General features: G+C 47.4%; 1 protein-coding gene across 1 annotated transcript in view; it reads right to left on the bottom strand.

Annotated features, from left to right (window-relative positions):
• The window catches only part of MMS22L (MMS22 like, DNA repair protein), a 40,767-nt gene extending 25,854 nt beyond the window's left edge, over positions 1-14,913 (bottom strand). Inside the window, exons 1-12 of the mRNA XM_054393040.1 lie at positions 14,735-14,913; positions 13,649-13,774; positions 11,797-11,849; positions 11,037-11,124; positions 10,773-10,950; positions 10,379-10,472; positions 8,913-9,043; positions 6,784-6,897; positions 5,961-6,140; positions 3,416-3,478; positions 1,033-1,152; positions 433-656 (exon numbers count right to left, since the gene is read on the bottom strand). Coding sequence (XP_054249015.1) covers positions 433-656; positions 1,033-1,152; positions 3,416-3,478; positions 5,961-6,140; positions 6,784-6,897; positions 8,913-9,043; positions 10,379-10,472; positions 10,773-10,950; positions 11,037-11,124; positions 11,797-11,849; positions 13,649-13,774; positions 14,735-14,913 — 1,550 coding nt within the window. The remainder of the gene's footprint in view (positions 1-432; positions 657-1,032; positions 1,153-3,415; positions 3,479-5,960; positions 6,141-6,783; positions 6,898-8,912; positions 9,044-10,378; positions 10,473-10,772; positions 10,951-11,036; positions 11,125-11,796; positions 11,850-13,648; positions 13,775-14,734) is intronic.
• Positions 14,914-20,376: the final 5,463 nt, after the last annotated feature.

Below are 20,376 nucleotides of genomic sequence, written 5' to 3'. Positions count from 1 at the left end.
TGATGGGCGAGACTTTGGAAGCCATGAGAAAACCTGGAACTCAGTGCAATTGCAGGCCTAGCAAGAGCCAAGCTGTGCTCTTGGCCAGCACAGGGCTCACAGGCAGCTCAGACAATTCCTATGGTTTAATGCCACTGCCAGCCAGGCAGCCGGGCTGTGCCACTGCACAGGCTGCCCATGCACCTGGTGCCCAGCCTGGGGGATGAAGCAAGCAGGCATAGGCTATGGATGTCAGGCTGATCCTGGAGCCAGCTCATGGAGCCTGTCACAGCCTCACCAACTGCTTTCCTCACACGAGGGTGCACCCTGGACCCCTCAGCCCTCCACCAGGAGCTCCGCACACCTCTGTGCCATGCCCTGTGGCTGGAGGAGCCACGCAGCCTGGCGGAGCAGCCCCCTCTCAACAGGTGCCCAGCTGGGAGGTGGCCATACCGTCCTTTGAGTTGTTTCCAAGGATGGACACCACTGTGCTCTGCTGCCTTCATCATCTGAGCCACAATGCTGAGGAAAATGAAGTAGCTGTTCCTGGACTTGTAGAGGGCAGGGATCTGCTGTTCACTGCAGCAGCTCTTCACCAGCTCCAGCATCGACAAGGAGGTTCTGCTGATATTCGCCAGATCCTTCAGACCCAGCCAGGGAACAGTGAAGCAACTGTTCTGGAAGAGCAAGTGAAGAGAGGGAAGGTAAGGACCAAAAGTGCCAACGCTGCAAAGGCAGCAAGGTGCAAACCTCACGTTCCTACCACAACTCACAACATACAAATGCATTGGAAGTGTGTGCAAAGGGTTTTTACAAGGCCGTCGAAGCAGCAGTCTTGATGAAGAATAAGATTAAAACTACAGCAGAATCGACTCAACTGTGACACAAGGTAAAGGAGCACAGCATACATTCCAACAAGATTTCTTAAACACAGCAAATGTAGGCCTACTGCCACTGACTGGGCAGTTTTACGACAGAGGAGAGTCAGAATTAGTTGCTAAAAGCTGAGGACTGTCCACGTGCAATTCCATGTTTCTATAGCCACCTACTTACCAGGTTCTTGCTGTAGTAATCCCAGAGTATGGTGGCAACAGATAGGTTCAGGTCCCAGGAGCTGCACAAAGTCAGACAGCACTGCAGATGCATTCTCAAGTGTTCCTCTAACACAACAGCCTTGAAGAGGAGGAAAGGAGTTCAGCGTAGGAGGGGAGCAGCCCCTTGGCTACACACAGAACCAGTACTGCCACCCTGTGTGAACACAGTGAAGCACTTAGGGTGCAGTTAGGGGATAGCAAGAGTGGGGTTCATCTTGTCCACCTTCCAGTGTCTGCAAAACTAGACTGCATCAGATCCAATGCAGTAGTGACTGCTTGGGTTCAGTCAATTCAACAACAAACATGTCCTGGTGAGCAGCTTCCACACTGACCATTTTGTAATCTCTGGAACAGTTTACAACACCAAGATAGTACTGAGTGCTTTATCTCAATCTCAGATGAGATTTCTCCAGCCTTCTAATACCCCAGGGAGGAATGGGTTCTCTCACTGCTCCTTTGCTTACAGGTCTCCTGCACTGCTGGCACTGCCATCAGAACTCTGGTGGCAGCAAGCTCTCAATTCACAGCAGAAGGGAGGCACACCAGCTGCTATCCCCATGACAGCACCACCTAAACACAACAGTTTTGCCATGGGGCCTCCCACTGCAGTCACAAAATTGGCTTCCTAGAACTCCCAACAAGTAGACCTCTGCATCTCTTTCAGAGCAGAATTAGACACCAAACACAGAGCAGGTGTAACAAACTGGAGGGCAAAAGGAAAGGAGAGGCAGCATTTGTTTTCTGAAATGAGCAAAGGCTACCAGGCAGACTGCTATTAGCTCTCACAAACAAAAGAGCTTTTGATTCTCACTGACAATAAAAATTTGTAAACACAAATTCATTTTATACTGACAATCCATAAATTTAGTCAGTTTGATGTTGCAGAGTACACAAATGCATCTATGTTAATATTCCTGATACAACAGTGTTCATCTCAGAGTACAAATAGAATTGTAAACCAGTTCTGCTTTTGTCGTTAGCCCAGCCAAAAGGATCCAAATTACAAGGGCAGTAGGGAGTACTTCAGGTAACTGGTTTCTCCCTTTTTTGTCATACAGGTGGAAGAGCTTTCACATGAGCAACTCTCTTCACCTCTGTCTATCAAGAATGACAAAAGCAGAGCAGTTTCTACCTGAGAAACTCCCCAGTCTGCCAGAAATTTTGAGGCCAGAAGGACCTATGCAGGTCAACAGTACTCTGCACTTGCCCAGGTACCTGTTATTGCTCCTCTCTTTATCCACAGTTCACAAACTCAGGGTTTTTGCTTCCCATCTTATTGGTCCCTAACCTGAAGAAGGCCTTCACCTGGTTATACACTGTGAAACCTCTGCAAAAGGTGCACTCTTGATCAGTCAGAGCACATCAACAAATTACTATAGAGTTTATGTGTGGCATGACTGTAGAGCCTGCTAATACCCTCTGTATTGTTCCAATGAGAGATTCTGTTTCTGCAGACCCTGTAGCACAAGTTCTGTGCTGCAGCTTCAGCCTCAGCCGCTGCAGGAGCACAGCAGTGACAAGGAAACAATAACCGATTCCTCTTTCAACAACAGAAATGCACAGGGTTCTCTTAATATCCTCTGAGACCAAATGAAAACCCAAACATGTTTATTCTGCTCTTAAGCATACACGAGATGAAGTGATCTCTGTGGGTGTGGCTGATCCAGAATTTGCACTTTTGACAAGAGGCCTGCAGAAGAGCCGTGCAGGGCTGCGACGTGAGCTGCTCTGAGCCCTGATGAGCAGCATATTTAACGGATTTTTAAAAGGAGGTCAATTCTGACCTCTGGGCCATGAAGCACTGCATTAACAGTTCTGCAGAAAGAGAAATGATAAGGTATGAAATGAGTACTCAGAAACTAGAGCCTTATCAGTAAGAGTTTGATTCAAGCCTGTAAGACAAATTGCTCAGCAAGGCAAGTCACCTTCCCGCTGTGCTGGGGATATAGCTGAATTTCCAATGCAGCTGCCTATCTCCCTCATCATGTCTCCTCAACTTGATATCCTCACATTCAGGATCTGCTTTACATTTCCTAAGCATCCAGTTCTTATTCTGAATATCTCTTGTCTGAGTAGCCATACAGCTACCCTCCCAGGATAATTATCTTCTCTCTTATCTGACAATGTAGCATCAAGCACACCCACTCTAAAGCGACTGGAACAGCAAACAAGGAGGGAGCTGTGCCCTGCTGTCATCTGTGCCAGAGAGATTCATTTACCCAGGACAAAAACACTTCAACTCCAAGGATACCCTGGTTAGCTGGACTGTGCTTCATGCACTGTCCTCCCCTGAAAATATCCCTGACACTCTCCTTGTATCATTTCTTACTTTGCACACTTACCTGAGCATCAGTGGATTTTTTGAGGAGTTCTTCCACAAATTGCCAATTGGACTCCTTCTGTTTCTGAAAAGAAACAATTATCAGTGTGACACAGCAATTGTATTCCTGACAGCAATCAGTGTGGAGTAACAGGAAAATAAGCAGGGAAGGATCTGCAGAAATAGTTCATTTCACAACAGCACACTGCAAACAGCTTTTTTTGGCTCACGAACACATCTGACATCTGAAAGCCAGGCCTCTAAGCAACATAACTGAAAATAATGAGCACACAATTTAAACTGCTTTGAGTGACTGATTTGCAAGCCAAACCTGCACTCTTAGTGAAGCAGCAGCACATGCAGGCCTGTGCCATGGGCACAAGCAGTGTGCCTTGCCATGTCTTTAACAGTCTGCAAAAAGGAGGATGCAAGGAGTAAGGAGGAAAAGGAACGGCCTCACCTTTGCAATGAAAAGTGACTGCTAAGTCACTTTTCTCAAGCCAAGCAGTAAGGACTATTCTGGCCACTTTGGTAAGGACCTGGCCAGATATGAATGGCCTCTACAGGCAGAAAAAGAAACACAGGGTAGGTGCAGTAGGGCCCAGAGCTCACATTCTGTATCATGGAGAGACAGACGATTACCTCTTTGAACCCACTGGGCCATGTTAGGGAAGTAAAAGAGTTGCAGGGCAAAGGATATTAAAAGGGAAGATACTAAACCCACAGATTTGAGCTGAGACCCTCTGGGTTTGCAGGAAGAAATCTCTGCAAGGAGTAACAGTTGGCTATCTGAAGAGCCACACGAGGCCTCTCGGCTGGAAGCCCACGTTTGCTTATCTTGCCATGCAGTCATTTCAGATTATTCTCCTCAAAGGGCAGACTTTTAGCCCCAAGTAATCCTGCCTCTATTTCTCTAGCCCACAGCATGCTGAAATGGACCCCTGCAACATTCAGAGGGAGCAAATCTTCCCACCACGTCCCATTTGGTTTTTAAATGTACACCTCCTGATCTCAGAAGGGTAAAGTGGGACCTGGGTGGGGGCTTACGGAAAGAGGCAGGTCCTGCACATCCCTCAGCACAGAGGCTCTAAGAAACCTGGCCAAAAAGCTCTAGTGGTAAAAAATGTTTTCATGTGTATGAAATGTAAGTTCCATATATATGAATCACTGCACACTGAGTTATCTTACAGAAGCTAAGGGAAAAATAAAAAGAAGCAAGTCTGAAACCTAGTTAGAATTTTAAAAGCTTCCATAATAACCTCAAGGCCATGCATACCACATTAAAAATCTGAAAATCCTCCACAGCTGACATAGGCTTGGAGGCAGCTCTTGCTTCTGAGCACATGAATAACCATCATGGTGACACATCACCCTCCCACCTCTCAGCAGCGCTAATTAAAAGCGAGCACGTGTCAGACGTTTAACCACCAAAGCAGGGCTCCTCTGCACCCTGATGCAGTTCCACTCACTTCACATTTGTGCCACAGGCTGTTCTCTCTTGCAGTGTTCAAAAAACATTAGAGGCTATGAACTGGAGGTGGAGGGAACCTAAAGAAGTAGCTACCCTCAGCCATCTAGGAAAGCACAATCCTGGGGTGGGTGAGCAGGCTCCTGTTGCTGCAGGGCTTTTGTAAGCACTCAGAGAAAGGTGAGGCACAGCTGGCAGACTTAACCTGAAGACCACAGAAATAAGGAGGAGTGTGCACAGGATGGTCTCATGATTCACAAATCAAGACTTGGAAATTCTTTTCTCCCAGGTGGGCTCTAAGGAAAAAGTCTTATTAAATCTCGGGCAAGTCACTTTCTGCCACTGCATCTCATATTCCTCTTTTAAAGTAAGAGCAGCAGACATTCCGCTCTACATCTGCTTGGCTTATTTAAATAACACAGTGCCTGGAGCAAAAAACAATCTCTCATGAGGCTAAATGCATAGTAAGGATCAGTATGAGAGGCAGTGATCAAAATAAACAGCATCACTGCATTCTGATTGGGGCACAAAGCATACCAAACCCAGCATAAAGGCTGCTTCACACTGGTGGCTGTGTGCAGCCTAGGAGGAAGCTTTTCTCTCCAAGTTCCTCTACTAAGCAGGGTGTGGAGCAATTCTATCTTCTCAGTGTCCCTCTGAAATACATTATGGGCTGTGGTCCTGCCCCAGCCATCCAGTGCAGCCCTCAGGTACAGTCTGCAGGCTGCTTCCTTCTGCCGTGGTACTGTCAGAAACAATACTGAGCAGCCTGCCACAGGACCCTAAAGGATCTGCAGAAGCATAAGCATCCTACACCCACCACACTCTCCAGCCACCAGAAATGGCCATGAGCTTTCCAACTAAGCATTCAAGCACCGAGTTACCCTAACCCCTCCTCTCTTTTGGTGACAAATCAGGAACTTTGCAAGGTCAGACCCAATTAATTCTTACTTTTATCAGAAAGTCCCATTTTACTTAGGATTAGAAGCAGTTCCTGTATAACACCACCAAGTGTTCTGCCAGCAAAGAGAGCCAGGCAAAGAAAGAGATGTAAACAAATGAGAGCGCCTTGGGGGTTCCTGGAGAAAAGCAAACTCACCTTAGCATCGGGATTCCCACTGCGGTCAAACTGGTAAAGCGATGCCAGGTGAGTCACAATCCACCAGCTGAAGCTCAGTGGGTCCTTACACTGAGCTGCTTCACAAGCAGACAACCTCTCAGAGCCACTCTGCCTTCCAAAGACATTCTTTAGAGTTTTGTTCACAATACTCCAGAAGCCCTGCAAGAGAAGCAGAACTAACTCTAACTGTGCTGAAGAATGAAGCCCATGGTGCCATGTCTCTCTCCAGTGCTGTCCTCTGGACTCATTTGCTTCTACAGAGAACAAGCAAGATCAAAACCAAAGCGTTCAGGGTTTAGTGCCAAGCTGACCTACAGCCTGAAGCGCAGCAAATGATGTGCAGATTCTCTGGCTTGTTCCAAGTCTGTTCCAGCTCTGATAAACTCTTTTGCTCAGACCCCTCTGTACCACCAAGTGACCTCTCACAGCCTGTGCCTATCTTCCCTAATCAGGCAGAAAGTCCCTGGGACTTCTTTGCACTTGTACTTCACCCACCTTAGCTGGCTCCTGACTTAACTTATGCTCAAAGTGCAAACACTTGGCACTCAACAAGTTTCACCTGTGTTGCCCAGCCTCACACCTGCTGTCAGTAAGGACTAAATAGCTCTCAGTACAAATACTCCTTATCAGCACCCTAGGTCACAACCAAACAGGACACTGCCAACCTAGACTCAGGACTTGATGCACACCCAAGACAGCCAGTCTGCAGTCCTCCTACAGCATCAACTGTGTGCCCTGGTGCACTCATGGCACTCTGGAACCTTTGGTGACCACTGCACATGTGACAGCCCTCCTGCAGTACCTCAGGGGCAGATCCTTTGCTTCTGTGATCCAGCAGCTTAATCAGAAGAACCCATAACTCTTTAATGCAGGTGCAGGGATAATGGTGACCAGTAAGAGCCTCAGAAGGTCTCACCTGAAAGAGAACATGCAAAACAATTATTCAGAAGTTGGGGTTGGTGGCTTGGGGCTTTTGTAGTTTAACAGCATAGCTACACCTGCACATTGCAAAGTGCATTATTGCCTCAACACCCAAAATCTCTGTCACCTAATGGAAACTCTTTCCCAGTCTTACCTAAGTTACAGGTTGCGCTATTTCTTACTTTCCTCTGAGCCACCTGCAAACATTTTTTGCTCACATGAAAATGGGATTCTGAGGCCTAAGTGAAAAGGAATTACAACAAACAGATTGCTTGTGTGGTGGGCAGGGAAGAAGAAAATGACTGATTAGACTTTATTGATGGGAAGACAATAAAAATATTTCAGATGATTTAACAGCTATTATTGCTGTTATTAATTGCAAACCCCTTAATGAGGAGGCACAATCCTAGCAGCACAGGCTCCTGTGGCAGGAGGGTGTTGATGCTCCCACAACACCACAGAACCTGCTCTGCTGAGTCTCCTGTGAGGCATTCCCCTGCCACACAGCAAACAGCACAGCTCCAGCCATGCAAGGTATTTACTGCCCCATGTTTAACTAAACTCACTCAGACTGATGCATTTCAAATGCAAAGCAGCCTTCTTGGGATTCACCTTTCAGTTACACATTCCCTGAACTGTGGAACAAAATAAGCAAAGCAGCAAGAGGAAGTGTTAAACACAAAGATCCTCTGCAGGCTTTCGTGTTTTGAAGCCCCACCAGCAGCATATCTGAAACAATCACAACATAGACAAAACTGTACTGCTGCTGTCTTAGGACCCAGGAATCCACTGACCTTCATTCAGAGGTGGGAAAATAGTGAGAAAAGCTTTGCTTAAACAGCATAATTCAGCAGATTTTACATTCAGCAAGGACACAATGGCAGAAATGTAGAAAGAAAGAGGGAAGACAAAGCAGCTCATACTGGGTTTGTCTTTAAACAAGGAACAGTCCAAGTCTCACTGACCAATCTGCAGCTCTCCAGAGCAAACACAGGGGACTGGACACCTAGAGACACTGATCCATCTCTCACTACAGGACAAAGAACCATTGCTATCCTTCCCCAACAATGAAACACCAGGGGTGACACGAATCCAGCCAACACCTGCGACCCGGTGAGATGAATCCATGCCCTTCCTGATCCAACTGATACCTCAAATAATTCCTGAATGTGGAAACCGACTGGTGTAAATGACAAAATCACATCATCACCAACTGAAGAGACAGGATCCAGCTCAAGTGCAAGCTCCACTTCAGAAAGGCATCTCAAAGAGAACTAGTTGCAGCTGTGCAGCCCTAGCCTAGGGAGAGCTGAGGAAAAAGCTGTGGCAAAGCAAGCTTCTGTCTTTGCAAGGTGGATCTGTGCAAGGCGAACAGCTGACTTGTCAAAGCCTGCCATCAAGCACCAAGGTCAAGAGATATTATTCAAACCTTCCATTCTCATCTACTTACCCTTGGACAGGGAAAGAGGTTGCAGTACTTTCTGATAATGTACCAGACAGAAGTGATTTGGAAGGTAACAATTCTCTGCAGGGACCCCCTACAAGGACAGTCACTCCATGCTGCCACAGCCATGCCCCTCTCTCCCACAAAGAGGGAGCAGTGCAACCATAACCTGTAAGGTGCTGTTCTGCAAGTGTCCAGCTAGCTTACTGCCAGGCTTGCAGTGACTCTTGTTCCTGCTGGGGGTTTGAAAAGCTGCTTTTTGCATCTACAGCTCTCAACCTCTCAGCCTGTGCCATGTTTGGCACTGAAACTTGGAGGACTGAGATCAGGCAATGTGGCACTCACTCCTGCTCTGCACACAGTGCATTTCAATAGTGCTCTCTCACTCAGCTGCCAGATGGTCATGAATAAATAACACAACTTGGGCTCCTAACAAATAACACACTTTAAAACATGGAGACAGAAATCCATACATGACATTTAAAACTTAACAGCAAGAAGTCCTCTGTGCAACACCCAGATCATACAGCTCCCAACAGCTGACTGCCTACGTCCTGGACAGTTACCTTCATGTACTTGCTGATGGACAAGTTTATTAAGTCTGCTATGAGATTTGCACAGTGTGATTCAAACAAACTGGTGCTGGTTAGGTTCTCTCCAGTCAGATTTATGAAGTGGTTGGCATACACCACTTGTCCTGGAACACAGAAGAGAAGGAGCCCCAATTAGTCCTGGGTTTGGCTGCAAGAACACAAGACAGGAGTCTGTTTCTATTCAGTGTATTTTAGAACTGGTTTGTTGATCTGCCTGTAATTCTAATGTACAAACTCACATGGGGAAGTCCGTGCATTCTAAGTCCAACCAGTCCACAATCACACTGAAGCCTGGTGTTATCCTGACTGACAGTAAAACAGTTTGGCACTTTGCAGCCTTGCTCTGGCACAGTCTTTGTGGTGGAATAAAGATTATCTGCAGTCCCTCTTCAGCACATGCCTGTGTGCATGCTCTGAAATCCTGACATGTTTTGCAGATATGCAAGTTGATGACAAACAGTCCTGGAGAGGTCTAACACTTTCTTTTCAATGTGTTGGTGTAAAAAGCTGGCATGATCCTACTCCAACTTGAGCAGAGATAAAATGGCAAAGTGAAGTGTCTGCAAGATCTCATCTCACAAGCTTCCCAACAGTACAACTGCCCTGGTATCAGTGGAACAGAAGAGATGCAGGACAAGCCTGTATTCTATTCTTGGAAACATAGGGTGCAGCCTGGAACCCACCACCCTGCCCCTGGTCTCAGCAGTGGGAAGTTTTGTCTCAGCACACTTCAGAGAACGAGCCAAGACCCCGAGAACTTCTCCAAGGCATAGAGCAGAAAGAGCAGACAACCTGCTAGAGATCCTGCTCCCTAAAAACACGAGCCTTCTCTTCAGGCCATGGAATGCTGCTTTATTGCTCAGAAGGTAGCTAGAAATAAATATGGAACTCCAGACAATGAGCTGCCTCCAACAGCTCCCCTCCTTCCTCCAAAAGTAAAAACCTAAGGTACTGCTTTGCCCTTTCCTTGCTGCACTCTCACAAGCCCCTCTGTCTGAGACCCCTTCCTCTGCCCAGCATCTCCTTAGTACCACACATGGTTAACACCACAAATTTTCTGTTCCAAGACTTTTTTCACTCTGCTCTGTTCTTGGACGTTTGTCCTACACTGTTCTCATCAAATTGCTGCTCACCACTCTGCATTGGTGATCTCTGCAGATGGACTTTGATCTGCCCTGTCCAAAGGTGTATGTCATTAAATACCTGTGTAAATGTAAGCACCAGTTGAGAACAAACCTTTTATCTTGGTCAGTTTTGACAGAACAAGTGCCCAGCACTTCCACTTGAGCTACATGGTACACAAAGAGCCTTCCCTCCCCCCGTGTGAGTTCAGCCCATCAAATACCAGCAGCAGCAAATGTTGCTGGGCAGATGAGGATCAGAAGTCTGGGCAAGTCCTAGGTACAAGAGTAAGGTCAAGGAAAATCCTGCATACTTACTCATCATCTTTTCACCTAGTACACAAAGAATTTCCAGCACCAGCCAGTTCACATCCAGGTGGAGGTGCAGCAAATGCCACGATGGGGGAAAGACCTGTGAGAAACATACCCAGGGATTTATTCCTAGCATTGCTTTAGCAAGTTCTGGATGCTCTGCTGCTAAAGATGGGCAGACACCTGGCCTGCAGTGAGCACTGTGGATATCCCTGACCAAACACACTGTAACAGACAACCTGTTCTTCAGCTAAAGGAAAGGAAAACCAATCGGAAACCTTCGTGGCCATGAATCTTGTCTGTAGAGCATTTTAGTCTGGAGAAAGAATAATTCTTACTTAGCCCAAGTTCAATATGTACTGTGACACCCAAAAAATTGGCAAGTATAAAAGACATCAACCTTTGCCTGATGTTGAATAGTAAATGCTGCCAGGACATTGCTAGGGAGCTCACAGAGATGACCCATGTGCATGGTCAAAGCATGAAGCTCTTCCACCACCATCGACGGCAGCTGTGCTTCTAGTTCTTCATATGGATGCAGCACCCCTTCATTTTCCACTCTAGAGGGTTCCAGATACCTGGGCACACAGACACACAGTCAGAGCAGGGGTCAGAGGCAGCCACAGCAGCTCAGTACAGGAGGTGCAGTGTGTGCAGCTCTCACCTGAAGATGAAAACCTTCACATAGTGCAGGAACTCGGTGCACTGCCGCCTGATGCCCTCTGCTTCAGAGTGCAAGCTGGCAGCTTGCCCTGCAGGAGAGAGACCAGCAGCTACAGCAGCTCTGCCCCACTGGGACTCACAGAACATCTGCATCCTCCACAGCAGCCTCAGCAGGTTCCTTTCTGAGGACAGCTGGTAGCAAACACCCCTCTAAATGCCCTGCTTGAGCTGGGGTTCTACAGTGCGGCACCAGGGCCTTTATCTAGGGCATGAACATCTCACATCACACTGCCTGCTCCTGCTAACAGCAGCATCATGGACACCTCTGCCACCAGCCTGCTGCGTCCAGACACACCAGTGGCTGGCCTGCTATGAAGAACAGCCACCTGGGTATTTCACTGGCTTGTTTGACAAGGTGGGAAGCAGAGATCCAAGCAAATGCTGAAGTTCAAGAGAAAAGCAACCACAGAACAGTTCCTCAGTGTCTTTAAATAGCAAAGAACACCAAACAACAGCAAAGAACAACCACCACCCACCACCACAACAGGCAGGTCTGTTTCCAAACTGACTCCCAGCTGACATCCCTTGGTTGCCTACATTTGCACCCTCCTGCAGGTCTGTGCTGGTTATAAACTTCTGTGCAGAAGACTCCACCAGCCCTTGCTCAGCACTCAAAGCAGCAGAGATCCGTGAGCACTCATTGCTCTAATGAAAGAGCTCAGATACCCCTCCCAATGTAAAATTCAATGTGGCCAACTTACCAAAATCAGATGAACTCATTTGTACCAGGTCTTCCAGTCTGTGTATCTGCTGCCTAATTAAAGGAACACAAAGATTTAAGGTATTTATGTAGCTAAAAGTTTTTTAACTGCATTTTATTAAGGTCTGGGTAGATCAGAGAGAGAGAAGAGGTGCTGAGCTGTTCCTGCTCAGATTGCTCTGCTGCTTCACTTGAGCACAAAAGAGAAACAGCAACAATTAGAGTAAAAAGATAAATTGTCTCTAGAAAAGTTAAAACTCAGCTCAGTTCTGGAGAGCAGAGGGAGTCTTTTTCAAGAAGCTGCTAACTGCCACTGTGATTAAAAATAAAAAAAGCCCTAAGACAGGTAATTGCTCAGCCACATTCTACAGGATCTGTTGTTTTCAAGTGGTCTTCAAGTAGTCTCCAGAGATAGCATGGCACTGAACTGAATACATGAAAGGCACAACTGTGTAAGACTTTCAAAAGAAAATGCTGAATAAATTAAGAAAGCTCTCTGCCTCATTTCTTATACAGTCAAAGCAGCCATTACTGAAGGATTAGAAACCAAGATACTCAGACCAAACCCAGATCAAGTCTTTCCATGAAAAAAAACCTGGAAACTGGGAAGTGCCCATAAGGCTCCAAACCTCCATACTGTAAGCTGCGTGTAAGGGGCAGGCACGCAGGCCAATCCTCTCCCTTACTTCTCCCTTGCTTGGACAAATTCACTTCAGCTACCCCAAATTACCTGCAGCCACCTAGGTTGTGGGAGTTTGTGTTTGTTGTGGAACTAAAGCCAAATTTCTGCATGAATTTTTCAGTTATTTCAACCTTGTAGAAAGGAAGGAAGGAAGGTTAAAACAGGGCTTCATGAAAGAAGGTTGTTGGGGCTGAAGGTTGGAGTCTTGTGTCCATTCAGTGGAGAAAATGCAGCAGGCAGATGAAAGGTTTCTTTTAACTAAGTCATCCTCCCACCTCTTTCATTACAAAAAAAGTAATTAAAAATCTGATAATCACAGTGAAGTCAAAGCTTGCATCTAACAAGCAAAGCCAACTCACCCTGCCTTGAATGTGCTTCCTGCCATCTACGCCATGGTGCCTCACTAACCCAGGCCCTGTTCATGATGTTTCACATCACGCCCTAGGTCATACCCCAAAGGGATGGAAGAATCCCCTTCAATCAAAGCAGTGTTGGAATATATCACAGATATTTGTGGAATCACACAAAAGCTGCTCTCCTATCCTCTCTCTGGATGTGCTGTACATCCTGAGGATTATCAGCAGCAAAGAGGATTATTGGTGATCTGTGTATTTACACTGACCAGATTAAACATCTACATTGAATTAGTCAAACACTGAGCAACTGTATCTGAAGAGATTGCTGAAGCTATCCTAGTCCAAACAATTGAGGAAAATGCTGCACCCAGCACTGACAGTATTTGATTTTTAACCTCCGCTTTTCTTTATGCACAAAAAAGGGGCTTAAAAAAATCTGCAAAAGACAACTTGAATTACATGCATAGCACAATCTCATTGAAGGAACTCTTACAGAGTTTATTCATACATTCTGCAGCTGCAGTCTTTGGAACTAATCCCCCACTCTGCTGTAATAACTACACTTCCCAGTTTTCATCTGGTATTGGCTCAGATATGCACCGCACTGCTTAGAAACTTATTGTGAACTCGCAGAGCATTAAAAATCTGTGACAATTTACTTCTTCCTGTAATTTGGTCCACGTCTGCACCATCACCTACTGGAGTGTGAGACAAAGCAGCACCTTTTTGGCTGCATTGCACAGCCCACAGCCTTTTCAGTCTGCCACCTCCTTAAGGCAGGTGTACAGCTGTGAAATACACTGACATTGGCATACCTGAGCAATCCAAAGAGAAATCCACAAGATTCAACCAAAGCCATTTCAGTCACCCACTGAAAGCCAAACATTCCCACTATGTCTTCTTCGTAGTCATTTGGAGCAGGATCCAGTCTAAGCAAAACCCTGTGAAGCAGAGCCCACAATGTTCATGTGCTCCCCAGGAATGAGCCTAGAGAATACAACCGCTGCAGATGCTATGTGCCACTGAGAGCTGTTCACTGCAGAGAGGAAGGAGCAGTGCTCTCCACAGTTATACCTTTTATAGCAATATAATATAGAGTACATAAAGTATGTCATAAACTATGACAACTCTACCCTGAAGAACACAAAACCATGACATAGTCACAGTATATTTTAAAAACAAATAAAAATTTACCAGCTACCACCTAGAAGCATTCTCATCACTACAAAAGGGCTGAGACAGATCATGCAGACTACCTTTAGCAGAGGAGTTTGCTGCCTTAGAGAATATCTCCACTTCCAAAAGGTGTGTCTGGAATCCATCTCAGTGTGCATTAGACGCCTAATAACTAATGCTAGAGCATACATCAGCTCTTCTGTATGCATTTAATGGCACTTCTATAGAGCACACTGATAAAAACAGTGATCTGATGAGTCACAAAATGTGACTTCATCATTGTGCCTTAAACTGACACTAGGCCATGACTGCTCTTTGCTCTGACTTAGTTAAAGCCAAATAGAATCACCTGAAGAAAACCAGGGATCTGCACAGGCTGTTAAAACATTGCTAATTGCACAAATACAAACTCCCAGCAGGCTATAGAACAACAAAGGCATCAAAGGTAATTATTGTAGCACTTTCCAAATCTGGATGTTCTAACATTGCAAACCTGTTACAGCATCTTAAAGCTCATAAAGCTAGGAACTAGACCTGGAGCATGTTCAAAGCAATGCATCAACACAAGGACCCTTCCCTCTTAGTGGGCGACCAAGCCAATCTCAGGCTCATGAGAGCTGAAGAAAAAAAGGATTTGGAAACCCTGCCAGGATTTAGGGGAACCAAAGGTCAGTAGAAAGAGCATCTTATAAGGGTAATATATTTGTAACTGAAAAAACCCATACCTCTTGAGAGACCCACTTGCTAGGTAAGACTCTGCAGAAAAGCTTCTCCCTCCACTTTGGTTGTCAAAAGCACACGAGAAACAGGGAGGCTTCGAGTTCTTGTTCTCCACTTCCATTGCCAACTCCAAGCTGTCAGTAAGAAACGAGGGTGTGGAGGAAGCCATGAAGTCATCGTCCATTGTCCCACCTGACCCAGAAGATAAAGCACGTGAATTAAAAACCTTGGTGTTCCTTCAGATAAATCCCATGGTTACAACTCTCCACAACCTCCAGCTCAAGAGAACACTGATCTGACTGCACAAACTGAGGTACCACCAAGAAAGGCAACCACGGCCTCATGCCCTGCCACACAACTCTGCTGCTTGGAGCAGCTTCATCTTCCTCCTCCTCCTTCACAACCTGCTCAGGGAGTCACAGCAGTGAAAAGCTGCTGCTGAACACAACTGACTAGTCAGGAGGGTAGACTTGGCTAGGGTGAAACGAGAGGCAGAAATGCATTGCAGAGGGGAGCTACTTTCAGCAACACCTCATTCAGAGCCTAGAGGAGTTGTGCTATGAAAACACACCATGCATTCTAGGCCTCCAGCCTCCCATGACTTCAAGGCAACATTTCAGCTCATAATTCTTCTAAGCAGCTGCAGAAACACCCCCTGTGATAATTCTGGAACACTGAACTGTCAGGTTTTACAGCTCAGAAAATGACTGTGTGGCTGATTTTAACACAGCTGAAGTTGAAAGCTTCTGTTAGAAAAGTTTGGCTTCCCAGGAGCCTAAAGAAAGAGGAACAAAAGCAAAGGAGAACAAGATCATGTTCCAAAGAAGTGCCCTGCATGTTTAGAATTAGTGAGTTAATATTTTATACAACACACTGAAAGTTGCAGAACTAGGAAACTGGCACCACAGAGGTCTACAACAATACGCAAACATAATTTAAACTCTAAATTAAGCTTTCCCCTTCCCCTGGTTGGGAAAAATGGTTACAAAAATGGTTACATTTTGACTGTCTGGTCAGAAACTGCTCTTGCAGAAGCCGCTTTACGCCATGGCTGGAGGATGGCAGGAAAAGAGGCCTGGCTGCAAAATGAGCTCAAAGCGAGAAGTTCCTGCCCTGCTCTCCCCGCTCTCTCCCGTGGCTGCAGGCTGCGCAGCAGCAGCTCGTCAGCCGCAGCACGGCTCCGGTGCCGCAGGTCAGCGCCGCTCACCGCGCTGCTGTCACGGCACAGACAGCAGCCAGAGGGGGTGTCCCACTGCACAAGTTCATATGGCAAGCCCGTTCCGCTCCGGGCAGCAAACCCCGCCACGCCGCAGGGAACACCAGGGAAAAGCACAGGACTCGGGCGGGCCTACCGCACCATCGACCCAGCGTTGCAGAACTCCCGGGGCGGCCGCGGCCGGCGGGAGCCAACGGGCAGCACGGCCGCGGGGGCCTGCCCCGCACAGGATCCGCACCCGGAACGCCTGCGGCCCAGCGCCGCTTCCCCCTTCCCGAAGCCGCTTATCCTGAGTTAGGCGAGGCTGGGCCGGACAATTGATCAGCCCCCTAGACCACGGTGAGAGCCGGGGTGCGGGCAGGAGGAACGGCGGTACCTGCGGAGCGTTCCACCCTTTCCGCGCCCGGGCTCTGCTCCGCGCGTCCCGCGCCCGCCGCCAGCCCCGCATTGCGCAGGCGCCGCGGAGCCTATTGGCCGCCGCCAGTTCCTCCTCCCCCGCCAGCTGCGTCTCTCCGCCCCGGGGCCGCGCGTTTTCCCCTCCTCCCCTCCGCTCTTTTTTTCCCCTCCTCCCCTCCGCTCTTTCTTTTTTTCCCCACCCATCCAGGCCGGGTCGGAGCGCCGCTCGGGGCGTGGTTCGCGGGCGGGCTCGGTTGCATAGCTGCTGTGAGGCAGTTACTGGCCTTATCCTGCCGGTGCATGACCGTGCGCCGGGAGTGGGCTCTTGTAGGGCTCCCGCCGCGCTGCCCGCCCCGTGAGCTGTCTCCGTGCTGCTCGTCGGGGGATGCTGCCTCTCGCATCCCGGTCTCCTGCCTCCTCCCGCCCGCCGCTGTTGCGGCAGTGCTCGGTCCGGCAGTGACGCTTATGGCCCCGTGTGTGGAATTTCGGTGGGGCTTCCTGGCAGCCGTGTGCCGCCAGCCTCCCCTCTCAGCACTCGCAGCTCGCCCCGGTGTCCCCCTTGGTGCCCTCCTCGGTGCCCTTTGCTCTGGCTGCTGCGCCGGGCTCCCCTGGGTGCCCAGCTACCACGCGTGGCCTCTGCCACCTCTCGCCCTAACGCTATCACCTTGCCAGGGCTAGTAAGTACCCCAGGTCGCACTGCTGCTATTTTGTCCTCTTCAGATGCCCGCCACCTTCTTTCTGTTCCTTCCCATCCGGCCTGCACCTGAGCCTCATCTTTTCCTCGTCTCCACAGTTCACTCATCCCCATGTCCCCCCAATGGCATGGGGCAGGAGGTCCTCATCTTTGCTGGTGCTCCACAGGCCCTGACCCAACCTGCCCGTGCCTGCCAGGTTCAGCTCCGTCTCCAGAAACAACCCATTCCCACAAAGCATGGAGCTGGTGTGCAGTGCTTGGGGATCCTTCCAAAGAACTCTCACTGAGCGTGACAGTCACCAGAGAACAGGGGAGAGGGGGAAGGTCCTAATCCTGTACTGGCATAAGACAGCTTTAAAATGCATGTCCTGTACCCAGCAGTTTCTAGGTCATCTGAAAAATGAGTGTGTCATTTTGGCTTGCCTTGGTCTGATTTAATTTCAGAACAAATACTTTCACAATTCTGCCTGGATTTGGGGTGTAAATTAGTGGCAGTGCATGAAACTTTCGTTTCCAACCAGAAAGTTGCTATAAAAAGTTTTGCTGTCGCTGCCACAGCTTGCTCTGAAAATTCTCCTGTGATTACAAATGCTTCGTTTGCTCCTTTGTCTGTACGAATCCCTCATTTGCTTCCCTAAATTCCTGTCTAATTAAAAACCTCAGTACATCATGGTTAAATAAAACTGCACCCAGGATAACCCTGATTTCCATATGCAGATTTATCTGCACTGACAGCCCCTTCTCCTTCTCCTAGCCCGTTTCCTCTCTCCCTCCCTCTCTCCCCCTTTCTGTTCCCTTCTCTCTTCCTCTCTGTCTTTTTGTCTCTCTTATGTCTGTTGCATTATGCCTGAATAATTTTCAGCCTCTTTTTTTTTCCCTCCTCTCCTCTCCTCTCACACACACATGCTAAAATAACGAGACAAAGATAGAAGGTGGTTGCTGCAGTCCCTGTCTGTAGGACAAAACCAAGAGAGCTCGTGATGGCAATGCCACCTTGCCTTTTTTCCCCCCTTTTTTCTCTCTTCCCCCCCCCCCCCCCCCATGCTCGATGATTAAACTTCCCCAGGATGGGGAGGGAAAAGGAGCTGGAAATGAAATAGCGCTGAGGAAAAATCCCGTTGCAGCAGCTGCAGCCAGTGGTATCTGCTGCCAGATGTGCTGAAACTCCTGGGGTCCTTGACACTAAAATGCAGTACTAAAATATTTGAAGACAAAAGCTGCATCCTCAGTGATCCTCTCTTTATTTAACATGGCAGCAGGCGCCTTCTGGGAGAGAATCAGCAGGCTGGATGGTGAATTGGACTTTTCTCCTTCCTGGGATGAAAGGATCTTATCTATCCCGTGCCAAGAGGGAGCTGAGGTAAGAGAGCTTTTTCTTAGTCTATTTCCTAAGCATCTTTTCTGGAACAACCCTCTGTATTTATTGGCATGTTGCTGTGTTTGTGTGTTTGCTTTCAGGGCAGTAAGTGGTAATGTTTTGGTTTCTTTCTCTACTCACATCAGCCTAGAGAAAGTTAATTCACAATAGATGTTCAGGACTGGTTGGGAAGGGTCCTTTTGTGGCTGGTGTGGGGTTTTTAATAGGTTTTTGTTTCCAGAGCAGACTTCAGCAGTGACATCAGCTTCCACTGCTGGTATTAAAGCCAATTTACAAAGTCTTACCAAAAAAAAAAAATTACTCCAGTAACTTTGTGATAAGAAATCATGGTGGGGATTCACAGGTTGTGTTTGTCGGCTGCACTCGACAGCCTGGAAGCCTTACTCAAGCGATAGGGAGATTTTCTTATTATTAATATTTCTAGCACAGAAGCCATGAATGCTGCATAATTAAGTACAGTATTTAATTTGGCTGTTGTGAGGCAAAAGAATAAGGTAATAATTTTTATTGTACTAATCAGACTCAAGATGTTCTCTGTGTTAATTGGGTTAAAAAAATTGCAGTACTTATTAGAAATTCTAATTTCACAATGCAGCACTGACAATAAGCTCAGCCAGTGAATTATTCAGATCTTTAATTTGCTCTCTTAATGACAGTGTTCTGTAATCAGAGTGCAGAGACTGCTTCCTATGCATTATGTATGATGTTCAGGAGTTAAATGCAGGACATTATGAAGCCTCTCAGTGGCTCAGTAATTAGTTTTCCACAAGACAAGGCACAGATATTCACAGATAAAAGTCTACAGTTGAGATACTGCTAAGGTGGTGACTCATGCTGACAAAAGCAGGGAAGTTCAAATGCACAGCTGAGCCAGCTCTCCATTCTCTGCACAGGTGCAGGAGGAGGGAGGAAACTCTTCCCAACTGGCTGCCATGGTGAGTAGCTGTCGCTGGCCCAAGGGGGAAACCCTGGGGGCACTGCAATCAGGAACCCTCTTGGTGGCAACTTTACTGGTCAGAGGGTGGGGGGCAGGGAGCTGCAGAAAGGGCAATAATGAGATGCCGTCAGAGAACAGTTGCCTGCAGGGGAGTTAAACACCTGGTAAAGAGTTGGGTCTGCAAGTGCAGGCATCTGTGACCCTGCCAAAGTGCAGGGGTCTGAGTGGGAGCTGCCGAGTGTGTGCAGGAGCTTGGAGAACACCTGATGCTGGCTGTGTTGCTGCTGTACCTGCTTCAGCTGCCCTCTCTTCACTCTGCCCATGTTTTAGCAAATGTTTCCTCCCAGCTCAGTTCTCCCCATCCAAAAGGTGACTTGGAGTGCAGGTTTGTTCTCTTTACCTGTGATTGTTTACCTGGTGCTACCTCAAGTGATTTAAATGCAGCCCAGTTATGTAACTTCCCTGCTGCTACTAGGATAATGAATCAAGATGGGAAATGGCAATTTTTCTTGGAAGCTGTACATTCGTCCTGCATTCTCACATTAGGACAATCACAAATTATTACTGGATACAAAATATCTGACTGGAGAGGGTTTTTTATTCATTTTCCATGAACTCTAAAGACTGCTCTGAAGTTCTTGTGTGCTTTCTACAGGATTATGATTTTAATTATTAAAGATGATCTACCAATAAAAGTTTTAGGCTCAAGCTTAAGAAAAAACCACTAAAGATCCCAACTGAGTAGTCAAGTACAGATAAAAGATTAAGAACTTTGAGTACATCTAGTTTTTTGAAACAAGATATTTGAAAGGTAATTCCTTAAAAGAATAGTCCCCAGAGACTGCCTCTGGGATCCACTGTCAGCAGCTGTTGCTAGTGGTTTGCAGACTTCAGGACATGGATGAGTCCCAGCATTCCAGGGTGTTAGGGATTGGAAGGAACCTCTGGAGATTTTCAAGTCCAACCCCCCTGCTAGAGCAGGAGCATAGAATCTAGGACAGGTCGCATAGGAACACATCCAGACAG

Source organism: Indicator indicator, chromosome 27, assembly GCF_027791375.1.
Source record: "Indicator indicator isolate 239-I01 chromosome 27, UM_Iind_1.1, whole genome shotgun sequence".
Classification (NCBI taxonomy): Eukaryota; Metazoa; Chordata; class Aves; order Piciformes; family Indicatoridae; genus Indicator; species Indicator indicator.
Note: the sequence above shows the minus strand (reverse complement) of the source record. Positions and strands in the feature narration are given on the sequence as shown.